The 15,178-nt window shown below is 40.8% G+C and overlaps 1 protein-coding gene across 3 annotated transcripts in view; it reads left to right on the top strand.

The window, feature by feature from the left end:
- Window positions 1–15,178, top strand: part of LOC144520076 (furin-like protease kpc-1) — a 227,461-nt gene that overhangs the window by 142,408 nt on the left and 69,875 nt on the right. For 2 of the 3 annotated variants that reach the window (XM_078253710.1, XM_078253709.1), the window contains exon 13: window positions 13,355–13,468. The exons of the other annotated variant lie outside the window; for it this stretch is intronic. In XM_078253710.1, the coding sequence (XP_078109836.1) occupies window positions 13,355–13,468 (114 nt within the window). The remainder of the gene's footprint in view (window positions 1–13,354; window positions 13,469–15,178) is intronic. 3 annotated transcript variants of the gene reach the window in all.

Genomic DNA, 15,178 nt, shown 5'->3' with positions numbered 1-15,178 from the left:
TTTGCTTTGTACAGTCACACACAAAACTGCCAAAATAAGGTAATATATATATATATATATATATACATACACCGGTCAAAAGTTTGGGGTCACTTATAAATTTCCATTCCATTCCAGACAGAATACCAGCTGGGATCAGTTGCATTGTTTTTGTATTCAGGGCAGCAGTTTTCAGATTACATCATGTGTTTACATAATTGCAAAAGGGTTCTCGACTGTTGTAGACAGAAGTGGCTGAAGAAACGCTTGAAATCCATGCTTTTTGGTCTAAACGTCATACCCAAATTAAAAGTGGTACAGCTCCCATATACTCTGACACTCTGGGGTGTGCCTGATATCATTGGAAAGGTTACAGTCTCAAGTTTTTGTTACAAGTGTCAGGGTGATTCTAGGCCTTACTGACACAGAGTTACAGAGACTAGAATGGAGGTTTTTTATTTCCATCCAAGTCATACATCTGTAAAATGATTGGAATACACTGCTGTAAACATATCTAGCTGAGATACAGACAACACAAGGCCATAGCCACAAGTCTCAGCTTACTACAGAAAGAATCCAGAAGCCAAAAGACTCAAAAATGGATTTTATATGAATTTGTTTTCTACAGATATGTCTGTGTTTTTTTATTTCCATTTGAAAAGTGCAAAGAAAAAAGCCCAAAAAACTACAAAATACAACACTTCTCAAATACACAAACACACCCACATCAATCACCTTTCCAATGATATCAGGCACACCCCAGAGTGTCAGAGTATATGGGAGCTGTACCACTTTTAATTTGGGTATGACGTTTAGACCAAAAAGCATGGATTTCAAGCGTTTCTTCAGCCACTTCTGTCTACAACAGTCGAGAACCCTTTTGACAATTATGTAAACACATAATGTAATCTGAAAACTGCTGCCCTGATTAAAAAAACAATGCAACTGATCCCAGCTGGTATTCTGTCTGGAATGGAGTGGAATGGAAATTTCTAAGTGACCCCAAACTTTTGACCGGTAGTGTATATATACACAAGTATTAAAGGAGCAGTTTGTAGGATTTAGTGGCATCTAGAGGTGAGGTTTCAGATTGCAACCGACTGAATACCCCTCCGCTTGTTGACAATAAGAGAACCTACGGTGGCCTGCAGGGTTCAGACAGGAGGTGACAAGCACCGCGATACGCCACAATGTTAATTCTTGCAAGCAGTAGCCTGGCTGATCACACCAGAAGCACAGTTCTCTGTGCAGGTCAACAAGCAATTCTGCTCTGTCAGTTATTACAACTTCTTGAATCAGTCACTGCAACTTCACATGTGCTTTTTTCGCATAATAAAGTAGCAAATCAGCATGCCAAGCTTCCATGGTACACTAAATGAACCCTCTTGTGGCGATAGCAGCCCTCCTCTGCTCGCTCAGAGCTCCACAGCCTACAGTATGTCCTACAGCTACAAAATTTGATTTGTGTTTTTATCGCAAGAAGTGTTGCAAAGGTCAAAGCGTGCAGCGATTTGTGATGCAAGAGAGCACATGCGAAGTTGCAGTGACCGATTCGAGAAGTTGTAATCACTGAGTTGTATTTACTAGCTCTCATGTGTTTTTTTTCTTTCCTTCTGTGACTATGACATACAAGTTCAGATTGTTGTTCTACAAGTTCTCACATCGTATTGTGCAAGTGCTCACACCAAGTCTACAAGCTCTCGCATTTTGCACCATTTTTACCTTCATAGAACTATCGCCGCAGATCACGAGCCGACCGCGTGTTTGGTTTGTCCGTTCTGGGCTACTGTAGAAACACGGCGGTGTAACCTGGAGGACTCAGTGGAAGAGGACCCGCTCCCTATGTAGATAAGAAGGGCTCAGTCTAAGGCTACATTTACATTGCTACGTTTTGGTATAAAAACGAATATCTTTTGCTACGTTTACACCTCGCATTCCCCCTGCTCTGGCGTTTCAGAGCCCCTAAAACGGAGACATTTGAAAACACTTATGTTTCGCCGCCTGATTGGGTCTCATCAGTTATGACGTCTCGTTCTCTGAGACTAAGCTACTAACATTACCATGGCAACTACCTGCAATGTACATGCTGCCTCCTGTTTCCCCCGGCACGCTCATGCCCAGTGAACGAGAAAGTTGATGAGATGTGCGGTTTGGGCGTGTTGGTGTAAACGGAGATTAGTTCTACTGGAGCTTAACACACTTGTGTGCACGGAGATCGCTTTTGGCTCAAAACTTCGCTTAAAAACCAAAACGTAGCAATGTAAATGTAGTCTAAGCTAAGACAAACATGATTCAGAGTTTCAGGTGATTACACACTGATGGAAAGTTATGAATAATATACTGTTATTTCTGCGAGTTGATCCCCCTAAATCCTAGGCACTGCCCCTTTAAGTTATGTACAGAATATGACAATTTCAGCTTGGGGCTATCAACAGCATAAAAGTCATGTAGTGCATCTGTACACACAGTTCTATAATCATTGATTTACTTCCATCCTCCCACTTTCTCTCTTTCTGCCTGTGTCCATTAAATTCAGTAAGAGAAATAATGTGTAAAACGTTCTCTGTAGGGAGTTAAGGAGCAATCAGCCAATGATTTCAGTGGAGAGAGAGTACACGGAAAAGTGAATCCACTCGCTCTAATTGGTCTTAACTCAAACATTTGCGTGCCAGACGTGCACACACACACTCGTCCTCAGTGAGGGCTTCTCCTGCGCTGATGTCTTTCATTTGAAATGCATTGAAGGTCACTGGCATCCCCCCAAAAAACATTGGCTTTATATGACTTATATGTGATGATACTGATATTAACATAACGGTGAAACGATCTTTGGCATTTTCGAGCATGACTTTTTTACATTAGCTAATGTAGCACCTGTGTAATGTATGATTCAACAGCTTTCTGTTGACGTTTTCTGCTTTGTTATAATTTGCTATACCTAACCCAATCCTCTAACAAAAAAAACTGTTATAATTACATATTTAGGGCTGGGGGGAGATGTCTGTGCCCTTCCCTGAAATCTGCGACTCAAACGTATTCCAGGCAAGCTTGACTAGGTACGTCTCTGAGCTAAAAAAACAATCGCTGTCTCATACGCAATAGCCAGCAAAGAAACCTGAAACCTCCAGCGCAGAGCGAGCTGTCAGTACAGAGATTACAAATATTGATGTATGTTTAAATGGACTTTTTCAAGCCACCAAATTACAAATATTCAAACATGAACTGAATCAATTTTCTCTCCCCCGATATCTCCGACCCAGACTCAGGGTACTGATCTGATACCAGCACTCCTTTTCCAAAATGTAAAATCTATAAACCTTGCAGTGTCAAACTAATTTAAATATGTGTAGCCTAAGCTAACGTGAGGCCGTAGACGGTTTATGAAATTGTGTGATTACACTATTCATAACACAACACATTAGTACTTTTACTTAAGTAAAGGATCTGAATACTTCTTCTACCGCTGGCGAGGACGATAACACAGAATCATCAGAGTATTTCAAAAGAAGCTGGTTGGTCACACACGCGCGCGCGCGCACACACGCACACACACACACACACACACACATACACACACACATAAATATACACACATTAAATACATTCATAATGTACAGATCCAAACTGTCCATCATACAAACAGACACACACACACACACACACACACACACACACACACACACGGGTGCTTGTGTACACATGTACTCATTAACCAGAGGAATCAGGGCTACGCCGGTGGAGTGTATTTAAAGGAGATTGCAGGCATGCAGTTATTGGACTTGGCCTAATTGATAAAGCCATTAGTAACACTTGTTGAGATAACATGGGAGGAATCTCAGTCTGCTCACAGTCACTCCAAATGGGTTCACTTAGGCTTAGAGTGCAGCACATTAAGAGAAGATTACAGAGCGATGTGGAACGTCTTACCAGTTCATGCCTCGCTACTGTGAGATTAATAGAGACAAAGTAAGGACAGAGACTAAGGACAGAGACGGAGAGAACATTGGACTCTGACACTCCACAGGGTGTGTGTGTGTGTGTGTGTGTGTGTGTGTGTGTGTGTGTGTGTGTGTGGGTGGATATTTTGTGCAGCAGTTGGTGTTCTGTCCATCTACATGTGTTTTTGTGCAGTTATGACACAGTGGGTGATATGCCGTCTTATGAAAATGTGTGTGTGTGCGTGTGTGCTTTTGAATCTACTGTGTGTTTGTCTCTACATGGGGGTGTTCCTGTGCTCCTCTGTAACTGTATATCCACCTGTGTGTTAGTTTCTCTGCCTTTCAACTAAAGCTGCGGTGTGGCTCGGCAGAAGATTTTAACACAGTGTCCAAGCAGAAGATGTGCTTCCTGGGATGAGGCAGTGGGGTTTAAACTGCTGCTTGTCTTGTACTAACACATTATATCCTGCTGACTAACAAGCTTGACTGTTACATCTCCTTCAGTTTCTGGTAAAATAAAAAAGAGATGAATAAGAATATCAGACGTGCTGAGCTTCAGGAAGCAAGCATTTGGGGGAATGCAAATGCATCAATCTCTTGTGGCTGCAAATATGTCCTAATACATGATGGAGTGAAGACTACTACTGATGTTTGAGTTGATGTTGATGTTGGCTCTTTTTTGATGCTAGTCTCCATGTTTAAATGGACTTTTTCAAGCCACCAAATTACAAATATTCAAACATGAACTGAATCAATTTTCTCTCCCCCGATATCTCCGACCCAGACTCAGGGTACTGATCTGATACCAGCACTCCTTTTCCAAAATGTAAACTCTATAAACCTCGCAGTGTCAAACTAATTAAAATATGTGTAGCTTAAGCTAACGTGAGGCCGTAACTACACTAACGAAACACTTCTTAACTGCAAGTGAAGACACTCATACATCATGCTTTTTAGGCTTGTACACATTTTATTTGTATCGTTTAGGAGGTTTATGAAATTGTGTGATTACAGTATTCATAACACAACACATTAGTACTTTTACTTAAGTAAAGGATCTGAATACTTCTTCCACCGCTGGCGAGGACGATAACACAGAAACAACAGAGTATTTCAAAAGAAGCTGGTTGGTCACACACACACACACACACACACACACACACACACACACACACACACACACACACAATATACACACATTAAATACATTCATAATGTACAGATCCAAACTGTCCATCATACAAACAGACACACACACACACACACACACACACACACACACACATTTCATGCTGTATGATTCCTGGTGTTAGGGTTAGATACAGACCTTACAAAGAGCACTGAGCTTTAACTCTGCGAAAAGTCTTCTTTCAAGCTTAAGTACATGCTTCTACGCATCTTTACCAAACCTCTTCACCTGTGCATGGCTTAGTTTAGTTTTTTTTCCCCAGACCAAGACCAAACTGCTAAACAATGAAACTCCTCCAATGGTGTTCCTTTTGCTAAAAGTTCATTACTAATCAGATGTCAATCCAATTTCCTGGGCCATTTATTAAAACAAGTTTCTGAAGAAAAACAAAGCATTTCCTTATTTCAACAAATGGCCAAAAGCAAAAAAAAAAAATGTAATTCAAGTGACAAAGCCGTCTGGAAATTATGACAGGAGCAAAAGAGGAAGTCAAGTGACGTTATAGAACAACAGTCCACGGGATTGCTCCGGTGCCGCCGGAAATTCCGCCAGATGTCATTCACTTCGGCCGGATGTCCGTCCCCTTCCGCTTTCTTTGTGTTGGCGTTCTAACCTCCGGTGGATTTGTGAGGACTATGGTTAACTGCTCCTCAGATCTCTGCAGGGTAAATCCAGACAGCTAGCTAGACTATCTGTCCAATCTGAGTTTTCTGTTGCACGACTAAAACTTCTTCTGAACGTACACATGTTCCACCAAAACAAGTTCCTTCCTGAGACTATTTAGCAGAGGCACCGTGGCTCCGTCCGGCGCTTAGCACCGCCCAAGACGATTGTGATTGGTTTAAAGAAATGCCAATAAACCAGAGCATGTTTTCCTCCCATCCCAGAATGCTGTTTGTACTAGATAAGAAAATAATTCTGTTTTATGAAGTGACAAAGCTATGTTTAAAGTTTGTGACTTTAAACATAGCTTTGTCACTTCATAAAACATTTTACAGTAGTGATTTGTAACGGTTTCAGGAAGGCACTGACAAATAATGCCGTCCTGCCAATGGGTGCATCATCTCAGAAAACGCTTGTATGTGTTGTTCTAAAGGGCAGTTACAAACACCATATTTTTTGTCATTTCATTTTGAGGACTTGTTGGATCCAACGGATGAATCCCTAAAAATATTTTTGGCTCCATCTATGTATATACTTATACTACTTACAATGCTCCAGTGAAACTCTGATTCTTACGGTAAAAACTGTAATCATTATTCAATCCAAATGTTTCATTATAATCAATTTGAAATAGTATTGATGAATAATGAAATAAAAATATTATCTAATGAACAGAACAGAAGGAGATGACATTGACTGGATGGTATCTGATTTGCAAAAGGCAATTACTGGAAAAAACTGACTGATCCTGTTACATATTCTCATCTTTTTTTTTTTTACTACTTACTGCATTGACAGACATACAGTATATTGTATTTAAAAGACTTATGTGGCTCGTGCTCCCTGAAGAATTTCATTTTCGATGGTTGTTTACCAGAAAGAAATGTGAGTGTGATGCTTCTAAATGATCGTGAGCTGACAGTGTTTCCCTCTGAGTCCTGATCTCTCCCTCTCTTTCTTCACCCCTCCATCTTTGTGTCCCCTCCATTGCCCATCTTGTGCGTTCTTTCCCCTGGGCTGGACACTTTGTCCTTGCACTCACTGTCTCCTCCTCCTCCTCTCTGCCTGGGCCTAGTGTGAGTGATAAATTATTTGTGGGCATGCTCTGAGGGCCCAGGGCTGCTCATTCCTGCACACAGAGGACTAGCATTGATCCGGCCTGTGGTTCAACTTAATTGGAAACCCAGTTACACCAGCTACAGACACACTCCGACACACACAAACACAGCGCACACTCATGGATGCAAGAACATGCACTTCCAGACATGCCATGTACTCTAAAGCCGCCGCATTAATACACACATATGCACCATTGTACAGCAATACACCCGTGTATAGGTGCGTGGATATTACAAATGTCAGCATAATTATACAACACAGACACACGCAATTCCCACATGCATTCATGCATTAAAGTGTTACAGCATTAACATCTGCCAGCTGCACTAGGTATGTTTTATGATTAACATTGCACATATACAAACTGCCGTACATAATACAGTACTTTGCCTACACATTTGCATACACAAGCCAGGGAGCGGAGTTTGCTTTCCGGTGAAAACCAAAGACTTTCACACAGGAAACGCGTGTTCGTTCCTCAGGAGTGTTTTGATCCAAACCACGACCTTTTTCCCAAACTTTAACTAGTCGTTTTGGTAGCTAAACTTAACTGTCTTCGCCGCATCACGCTCACTTTTTGTCGGCTAACTTAAAGCTATAGTGCATAATTTCTGTCTCCCCCATGAGGAATGCTAAGTAATGACAACACTATCGACGCGTCCACATGATACAAGCCTTCCGTGATTGCGCACCACCCCCACCCCTACTCCACGCAGTTGCTTGTAACCAAGGAGGAAACGGAGGATTAAAAAAGCATGACGGACTCTTTATAAGCGGTAATTATCTTCACTCGATTTTCTGCGTGCGGAAGTCGCCGGACGCCACAATCTTCTGAACATAGTCACACTGAGAAATACAGAGAGAGCTGTGTGGAGCTGATAGTCTTAATTAGCTTTGTAGCAACTCATTTGACAATGGCTTGAATGTAACGGACGTTCATTAATATCAAAAAGTCATGCACTAAAGCTTTAACTGTAATATCTTTTGAAACAACCGGCAGCTCGCTGTACCCTGTACCCGGCTTAAAGTCATCTTTTGTCGACTAAACTAGCTACTAGCAACTGCTGCTGATAGGACCGACTCACACATACAAACACACACACACTTCAACATTAAAACTCAGAAATTCACAAGTGCATGATCTGACACACAAGTAGATGGACACTAATCTCTGCACACACACACACACACACACACACACACACACACACACACACACACACACACACATATATCCTTTATAGTTACTAAGCCTGCATTCTAAGCAGCACTAAAGAGGAGTAACAGTCCACAGTGGAGCAATATGAAGGCCCAGGGTTATCGATTGGACTGAGACACTGACTATCATACAGCTAATAGATTACATCAGACACATCGGAGCGGCTCAGTCAATGAGGCCTGATCCTATTAACTGGGGATTTGTAAACAGTTGTGTGCTCACTGTGACGGCTGCTGTGCTGCTTTGTGGGCCTTGTCGAGGGGATGAGGGCTGTGAGAGTCTGGAGGAGGCTCATATATTGTTGCACTCTGTCCCAATCTCCTGTGAGCTGCAGCCCAGTTGTGTTCATGGGTGTGCTGGACAACATGCTTTAGTTGTCTTTGTAACAGTGATGTCAGTTCTATTCCTTCTGTTGCTGTCGATCCTTCCGAGGTTCAAAGTATTGTAGTGTTATTTCTTGCACCCATGAGTTGAATGTTTGTCCTATGTCAGTGTTTTATTATTTTAGGTTTTGTGAGTCAACTGTCGGGAAGAAAGGAAGAAATCTGTCCAGTGTTTTCTAAGATACATTTCAGTTTAAAGACTTGGTACGACCAGGATTTTAAAAAGTCAAATTTTGGAGGGAAATCAATTCATTTTAATGGAATCAATGTGGTCAGTGGATTTGGTAGCAGAGTGGAAGTGCAAATCTTTCACGTTGAGTTCACCTTTGGTAACCATTCACGATAGTTACCAATTGCAAGGGCGTAGGTTTGCATATGGATATATGCAGAAATCTTGCTGAAAAACATAGGAGCTATTGAAGTCCAATACATGTATTAAAGTGACGTGAACAGGCCTGATCCTGGTCATAAATAATTAGAGGGATTGCTACAGTAAATAGAAACAATTAACTCTGGAAATCGTCTTAAAGCAGGGGTCTTCAACGTTTTTTAGGCCGGACCACCCTACAACATATTGTATAAAATGAAGTTACATATTAAACTGGACCTACAATAACATGTGGCCGACATAAAGCCTTTATACATACCTTTTTAGTGCATAGAATACTAAACAATTAAATAATTGTTATGATTTTATAAATCATGTTTTAATGTTAAAAACACATGTGGCACAGTGAATCCTTAGTATGGACTGTATCTGTGGATGGCTACCTTTCCTTACCTATAGGCCAGTGAGCCTATCATCAACGTGTGTTGTTTTTTTTTTTCACAAAAAGGCTGATTTATATCTGCTAATAATATATTAGATTTATGTTAAGACATTTACATTTTTGAAAAAAATAAATAAATAACCAAAACGTTGGTGGCCCCCCTGCAGTAACTCTAAGGACCCACTAGGGGCCCCGGACCCCCTGTTGAAGATCTCTGTGTTAAAGTGCCCATATTATAAAAAAATCACTTTTTCTGGGATTTGGGGTGTTCTTTTGTGTATCTGGTGCTTCCACACGCATACAAACTTTGAAAAAAATCCATCCATGCTGTTCTGAGTGAGATACGGTTTCTGAATGTGTCCTGCCTTCAGTCTCCGGGGGAGCTGGTTAAAATCTGCACGGCTTCCTACGTAACTAGCCGAAACGAGGGGGCTAACCGTTAGCATGCTAGCTTGTTCTCAATGGCAACACACATGAATTCACCCTAATCTACAAAATAAATTGTATAGAACTACTTACATGTCCCTATTCTGCAGGTATTCCACACAAAGTTGGACGTGCGCCCTCGTTGAGAAGAAGTCTCCCGGCTAATCCTGCCTTGTACAGGCCAAAGTTGGAGAAACAGCTAGCTAGCTCATGTAATACTTAGCTAGCTACTGAGCATGTGCGACTGCCAACAAAGATCTTACAGAAGTTGAGAGGTCTCACTCTGTAGCTAAAACAGAGACCTGAACACAGGGTGAAAAGAGGAGCTCCAGCAATGTGCAGTACAACAAAAATATGGTGTTTTTTGAAAATTAAACCATGTAAACCTATTCTGATACAATCTCAAATTACAATTATGAACCTGAAAATGAGCATAATATGGCCGCTTTAAAGAATCCTTTGCTTTAGCACATATTCTCCTACTTGGGCTGCATGTCAAATTCCATAAACAGGAAGAGAGAAAACACACGGTCTAGCATTGATACAAAGAGGTAGTGCAGAGGGATGAAATGCCAACTCTATGAGAAAGAAACCTCACAAGTTAACAGCTCAGTTCATCTTAAGTCCATTACAGCAGAAGCAATACTTCTGTTTAACCAGCATGATGGTGGATGCTGGTCGTGGGGTTTTTCAGATTAATTTGGTGGCCTAAACCTATTCACACGTCCCTTCAGGGGCTGTGCAGCAAAGAGGAGTGAAAACATTGAGGGAGAGATAGCAGTAAACTGGGTTCTCAGCCAGCAGTGTGTTTTTAGGAGCAAAACGACTTTTCCAAAATAAATAGATCTGTGTTGCGGACTGCTAGGAGAGAGAAAAGCCCTCGGTTCAATAATTAATTCCCGAGTCGAGGGTTTTGGAGAGCCGCTGATTGGGCTGATTCTTTTTTTTATTCTGTTATGATACAAAGGAGGCCGTTTGAAGTAATTTGTCCCAGAGAGAGCGGCTTGGAATACCATACACGCTTTGATTTAGCAAAGCAAATTTAATTTTGTTTGCTTTATGCAAACCAGCCAGGGCCGCGGGGGTTTCTCTGATTCCACCAGAGGGGTGATGGTGATGGTGCTGGTGGTGCTGATGATGGAGGTGGGGGAGTGCACATAACGGAATCACACTGCCGCTGCTAATATATAATACACAACGCACACTCATACACACAGATGCATGCAGTGAGCAGCAACAGTTCAAAAGTACAAAGCCTATCCCCCTACACACACACACACACACACACACACACACACTCCAATCCCTTTGAAATCAAGCTTAAAATAATTGTTTGTGCGTTGTGGTTTGTTTCATTCTATCCGTCTATTATTAGTATTACTGGTATTGTTCCTATCATGTTGTTTTAGCTGCCTGCGCTCGCTGCTTGCCGGGGTTTTTGTTTTATGCTGCTAATGAAAGCTTCTCTCCTCGCTTTTGTTCTGCTTCGTTTTTTCCAATACGTGAATGGAATACATGTGTTTACTGTATATGTGTGCCTGATATTTCCTGAGATTTCCTGAGAACTCTCAAAAGCACAATAAGGAAGAGGCTACTTATCATTTAGTTGTTTGTGGTGACTTTTCTTCACATCTTTGTGCAGACATTAACTAAAAAAAGTATTTCAGGGTTGCTTCTTTCTTGTTCAATTTACAAGAAGTTCTCTGAGAATCTCGTTTATATCCAAGCTAAATTGGTATTGTTAACTGAAATTTCCCTAACCTAATTTATATCGAATTGAACCGGAAATGTAATCGAATCGGGACCTAGTGAATCAGATTTGCATCAATTCGGGAAATCATTGGCGATACCCAGCCCTACCTTTACAGTTTTTCTTGATGGCTTTGATGCAGCAGTCAACTCAAACTCCACATTTTTCAAAACAGTTAACACACAGGCCGAAACAGTGGCACTCATGGTCAAAATGACACATTTTGTTTGCAAAAGGCTCTAACCGTGCCAAAACATGTAAAATATGCAACAAAAGCTAATTTTGCCTTCAAATAACACAACTTGCAAACAAGTGTCTGATCTCTTCCAATCAACCATTACACAGTGGACAACAACATACTAACTACAGCACTCAGTATGAATCAGTGCACCATAGCTTGTCATTGTAGCCTATTACTGGACGTAGCTTTCATGCCAGGGACATTTGTTGTCAAATTTGCCTTCTTGCAAAGAATAGGATCCAGAATCAGAAATGCTTTGATGCACATTTTCCAAAGATTTCATTGATTCTTATTTTCAAACTGTGGCTGAAAACTGAAATACTGTAAGTATTACACAAAATACATGTAAACCAAACCAAAATAAAATCTATTAGAGTATAAAAAAATTAAGAACATTAAAATAAAATCTATTACAGTAAAGTATAAACATCTATTACTGTAGAGTATAAGAAATAGCCACTATTGATACTCAGTCTCTTGGTTCTTGACGATGGGGCCACATGGCCTAACCCTGCAGACTGATTGCTAATTGAAGATTTGTGTGAAGGAGCGTCAAACAGGTGCTTCAGTGATTTCATACTGATGTAGGTAGTTTCTAATAGTTAGGAACAGATGGTTTCTGTTTGGTTACCATAGCTAAAACAATGGAGTTTGGACTGCTTGAATGACATCCGTGTTAACTGTTCTGCTAAAGGGTGGGGGAAATGTGTCAATCCAATGAGAAAGGGTTAACACATCTGCAAGAGGTGTCTTCTGCTCTGCTGAGACAGTGATGATGAAAACCGAGTGGATCCCAGTTTCTTTAAGCAGGTAAAAGCAATCAAGAAAAACTGTAATATGGGAAAAACCATGTGGGACACGTTTGATCACCTTTGTTCTGTTCTTCTGTGCTGGAGAAACGACTGTCCGTGTACAGATGTTATGCAAACAGTGGAGGCATTTCTTCTCAGAAAGAGAAAAAGGCTATTCAGAACGGGTGGCCAAGCAGTTTTCTTATACTCCATTCAACTAATTTTCTTAGGGAACAATAATGAGTGGATAAAGCAGAAAAACCCAATTTCCTTTATGCTTTTTATATCCTGAAAAAGCCCTCGTTGACAGCCCTTTGGTCTTTTGTTATAGAAAACTGAGCTAATATCCTCCAGCTCTCGGCGCAGTTTAAAGGTCTTAATTGGATTCCATTAGTATATTGCTTGACATGACACTTGAGTCCGCTCTATTAGAATTCCCCTGCCTAGGATTAAAAAGAAGACTTATTCTGCATTCGACTCTCTAGGCTCTTTTGTTAAAGTCTCAAATAATCTTTGTTGGATTCACAGTTTATTAGTGACACCATTATGAAAACTGTAAGCTTGACTTAAACAGGTGCTTTTATGTCTAGAAGACCGGCTGTAAAAAGCATGGCAGTGTCTCATCGCAGCAGTTTATGTATCAATAAACCTTAGTACTAATACAGTATAAGCATTACATTGGTGCCTGATAGAATGTGCTGTAAGCCCCATAAAACAGTTCTCCAGTTTTCTACACAAGACTAAAGCCCAGGTTGAGCTCCCTGCTGTTTCTTTTCAGAGTATCATGCAGAGTTGAAGTGTTTCCTCTGTAGTTTCAGGCGGTGTAGAACATGGGCCGATGGAAGGTTGTGTTTGATGATATTCTGTTTCATGTCTCTTGCCCCAGTCCTGAGCTGACGTGGAGGGATGTTCAGCATCTGATCGCCAAGACAGCAAAGATCCCCGACCCCAAAGAGCCTGGCTGGAACATCAACGCAGCAGGATACCATGTTCACCATAGGTACTGTGATACATTCAGTAGTTTGGAACACAAACATGTGCTATTATTATTGGGGTTACGTTTAAGCCTAGCATTCTGCCCACTTTTTAAGTGAGACTTAACATACAAACTGATCGGTTTATTAATCCACCAATTTACATATCGATAGTTCTGTTCTTTAAAAGCAAAGTTAGCTACCAAGCTTGGCTGAAACCCTTGATTACTTGTTGCTATGGCAATCTAAGCAACATGGGCCAATCAAGTTTGATTTTGTCTCTTTGCATAGTTCGACATTTTGGGAAATACGCTTATTAGCTATTATTATTAGAGAGTTACTTTAGCTGGGAAGATTGATATCACTCATGTATGTACAGTAAATATAAGGCTGCAGTAGCTGTTTAGGTTAGCTTAGTTTAGCATAAGGATTGGAAACAATCCTGGTCATATCTCGTATGTTTAATCCGATACAAAAACCAAAGTTTAAAAATGATAAGTTGGGGTTTTACAGGTGTTAATGTGCCAGACTATTTCTTGGCCAGGAGTAGTAACTTCCTGACCACCATGATGCTGCCAGGCAACCAGCACAGATTCCAGGAAGTTACTGCTCCCTGCCAAGAAGGCACATACTGTAACCCCCTGTAAAACCATAATTTGCGTGGTTAGCTGCTTCAGTCTTTTTTGCTAACTCCTACCATTAATCAGCTACAGGATTACACTAACTGATTATTTGGGACTTTGAACTGTTTTTCTTTCAAATCAAATTTCAGATCAATAACCTCTTAAAAACACATTCAGATACTACTTCAGGTGTACTACTTATTAGGTGATACTAATAATGCTTTAGAAAGCTTTTAATTATGCTCCGCTAGTGTTGTATGGTGCATGGCATGCTAAGTGTTGACATGTTTGCCTAACTGTTTGTTTATGTTACATGTCACAGACCCCCTAAAGATATTTCCCCATATGGGCAGATTCATGATTGAGTAGTTTAACTGTGTATGGTTGTGTATGATTGTGTATGATTATGTATGATTACAGTAATTATCCCTATATGATCTCTAAGTGGGATAATTTCAGGTAAATTAAATACCATAACATTCATTTTCATCTACATAAACCACCTAGAGAGCCTTTAAGCTTTCCTTTTGAGCCACTGTAACACAAAACTATTGAACTGCTTGTTTAAAATAATATATTGAATTTAAATTAAGGGCAGCTGCAAGTAACAGAACTCAGGTGGTACTTATTACAAGTTTACTCAAGTAAAGAGTCTGCGATGGATCACACAGGCGTCATCATCTTCCACTTGTTCACTGCTGTATTTGCCATGTGCACGCACACTACTTTAATGTGCACACACACCTACACACTCCTCGTATAAAGCGCTTCAACCACAAAAAGCAGCTGTTTTATGGCAGTTGAGACAGGTGATCTTGTCCGGGGAGGAGTGTCATTGTAATCCTCTAATGTAATTATCACACCCACAGCGTGTCTGAGTGTCCGGACCTGCTCTGATTTATATAGACAGAGGCTGGAGGAAATGGAGCTTCTCCCTTTGACTGTATGAAGCATGAATCTGGAAGGGAGGGAGGGAGGGAGAGAGAGAGAGAGTGAGCCCTGTGCTCCTCCAGACATCGTATAAACGCTTTTACAATGCTTTTACAATGTCAGCCGGGCAATGACATATCGGTAATCAGTCATAGCATTTGTGATGTTTTTCCTCTGCTCTCT

The sequence above is a fragment of the Sander vitreus genome, chromosome 6 (assembly GCF_031162955.1).
Source record: "Sander vitreus isolate 19-12246 chromosome 6, sanVit1, whole genome shotgun sequence".
Taxonomy (NCBI): Eukaryota; Metazoa; Chordata; class Actinopteri; order Perciformes; family Percidae; genus Sander; species Sander vitreus.
Note: the sequence above shows the minus strand (reverse complement) of the source record. Positions and strands in the feature narration are given on the sequence as shown.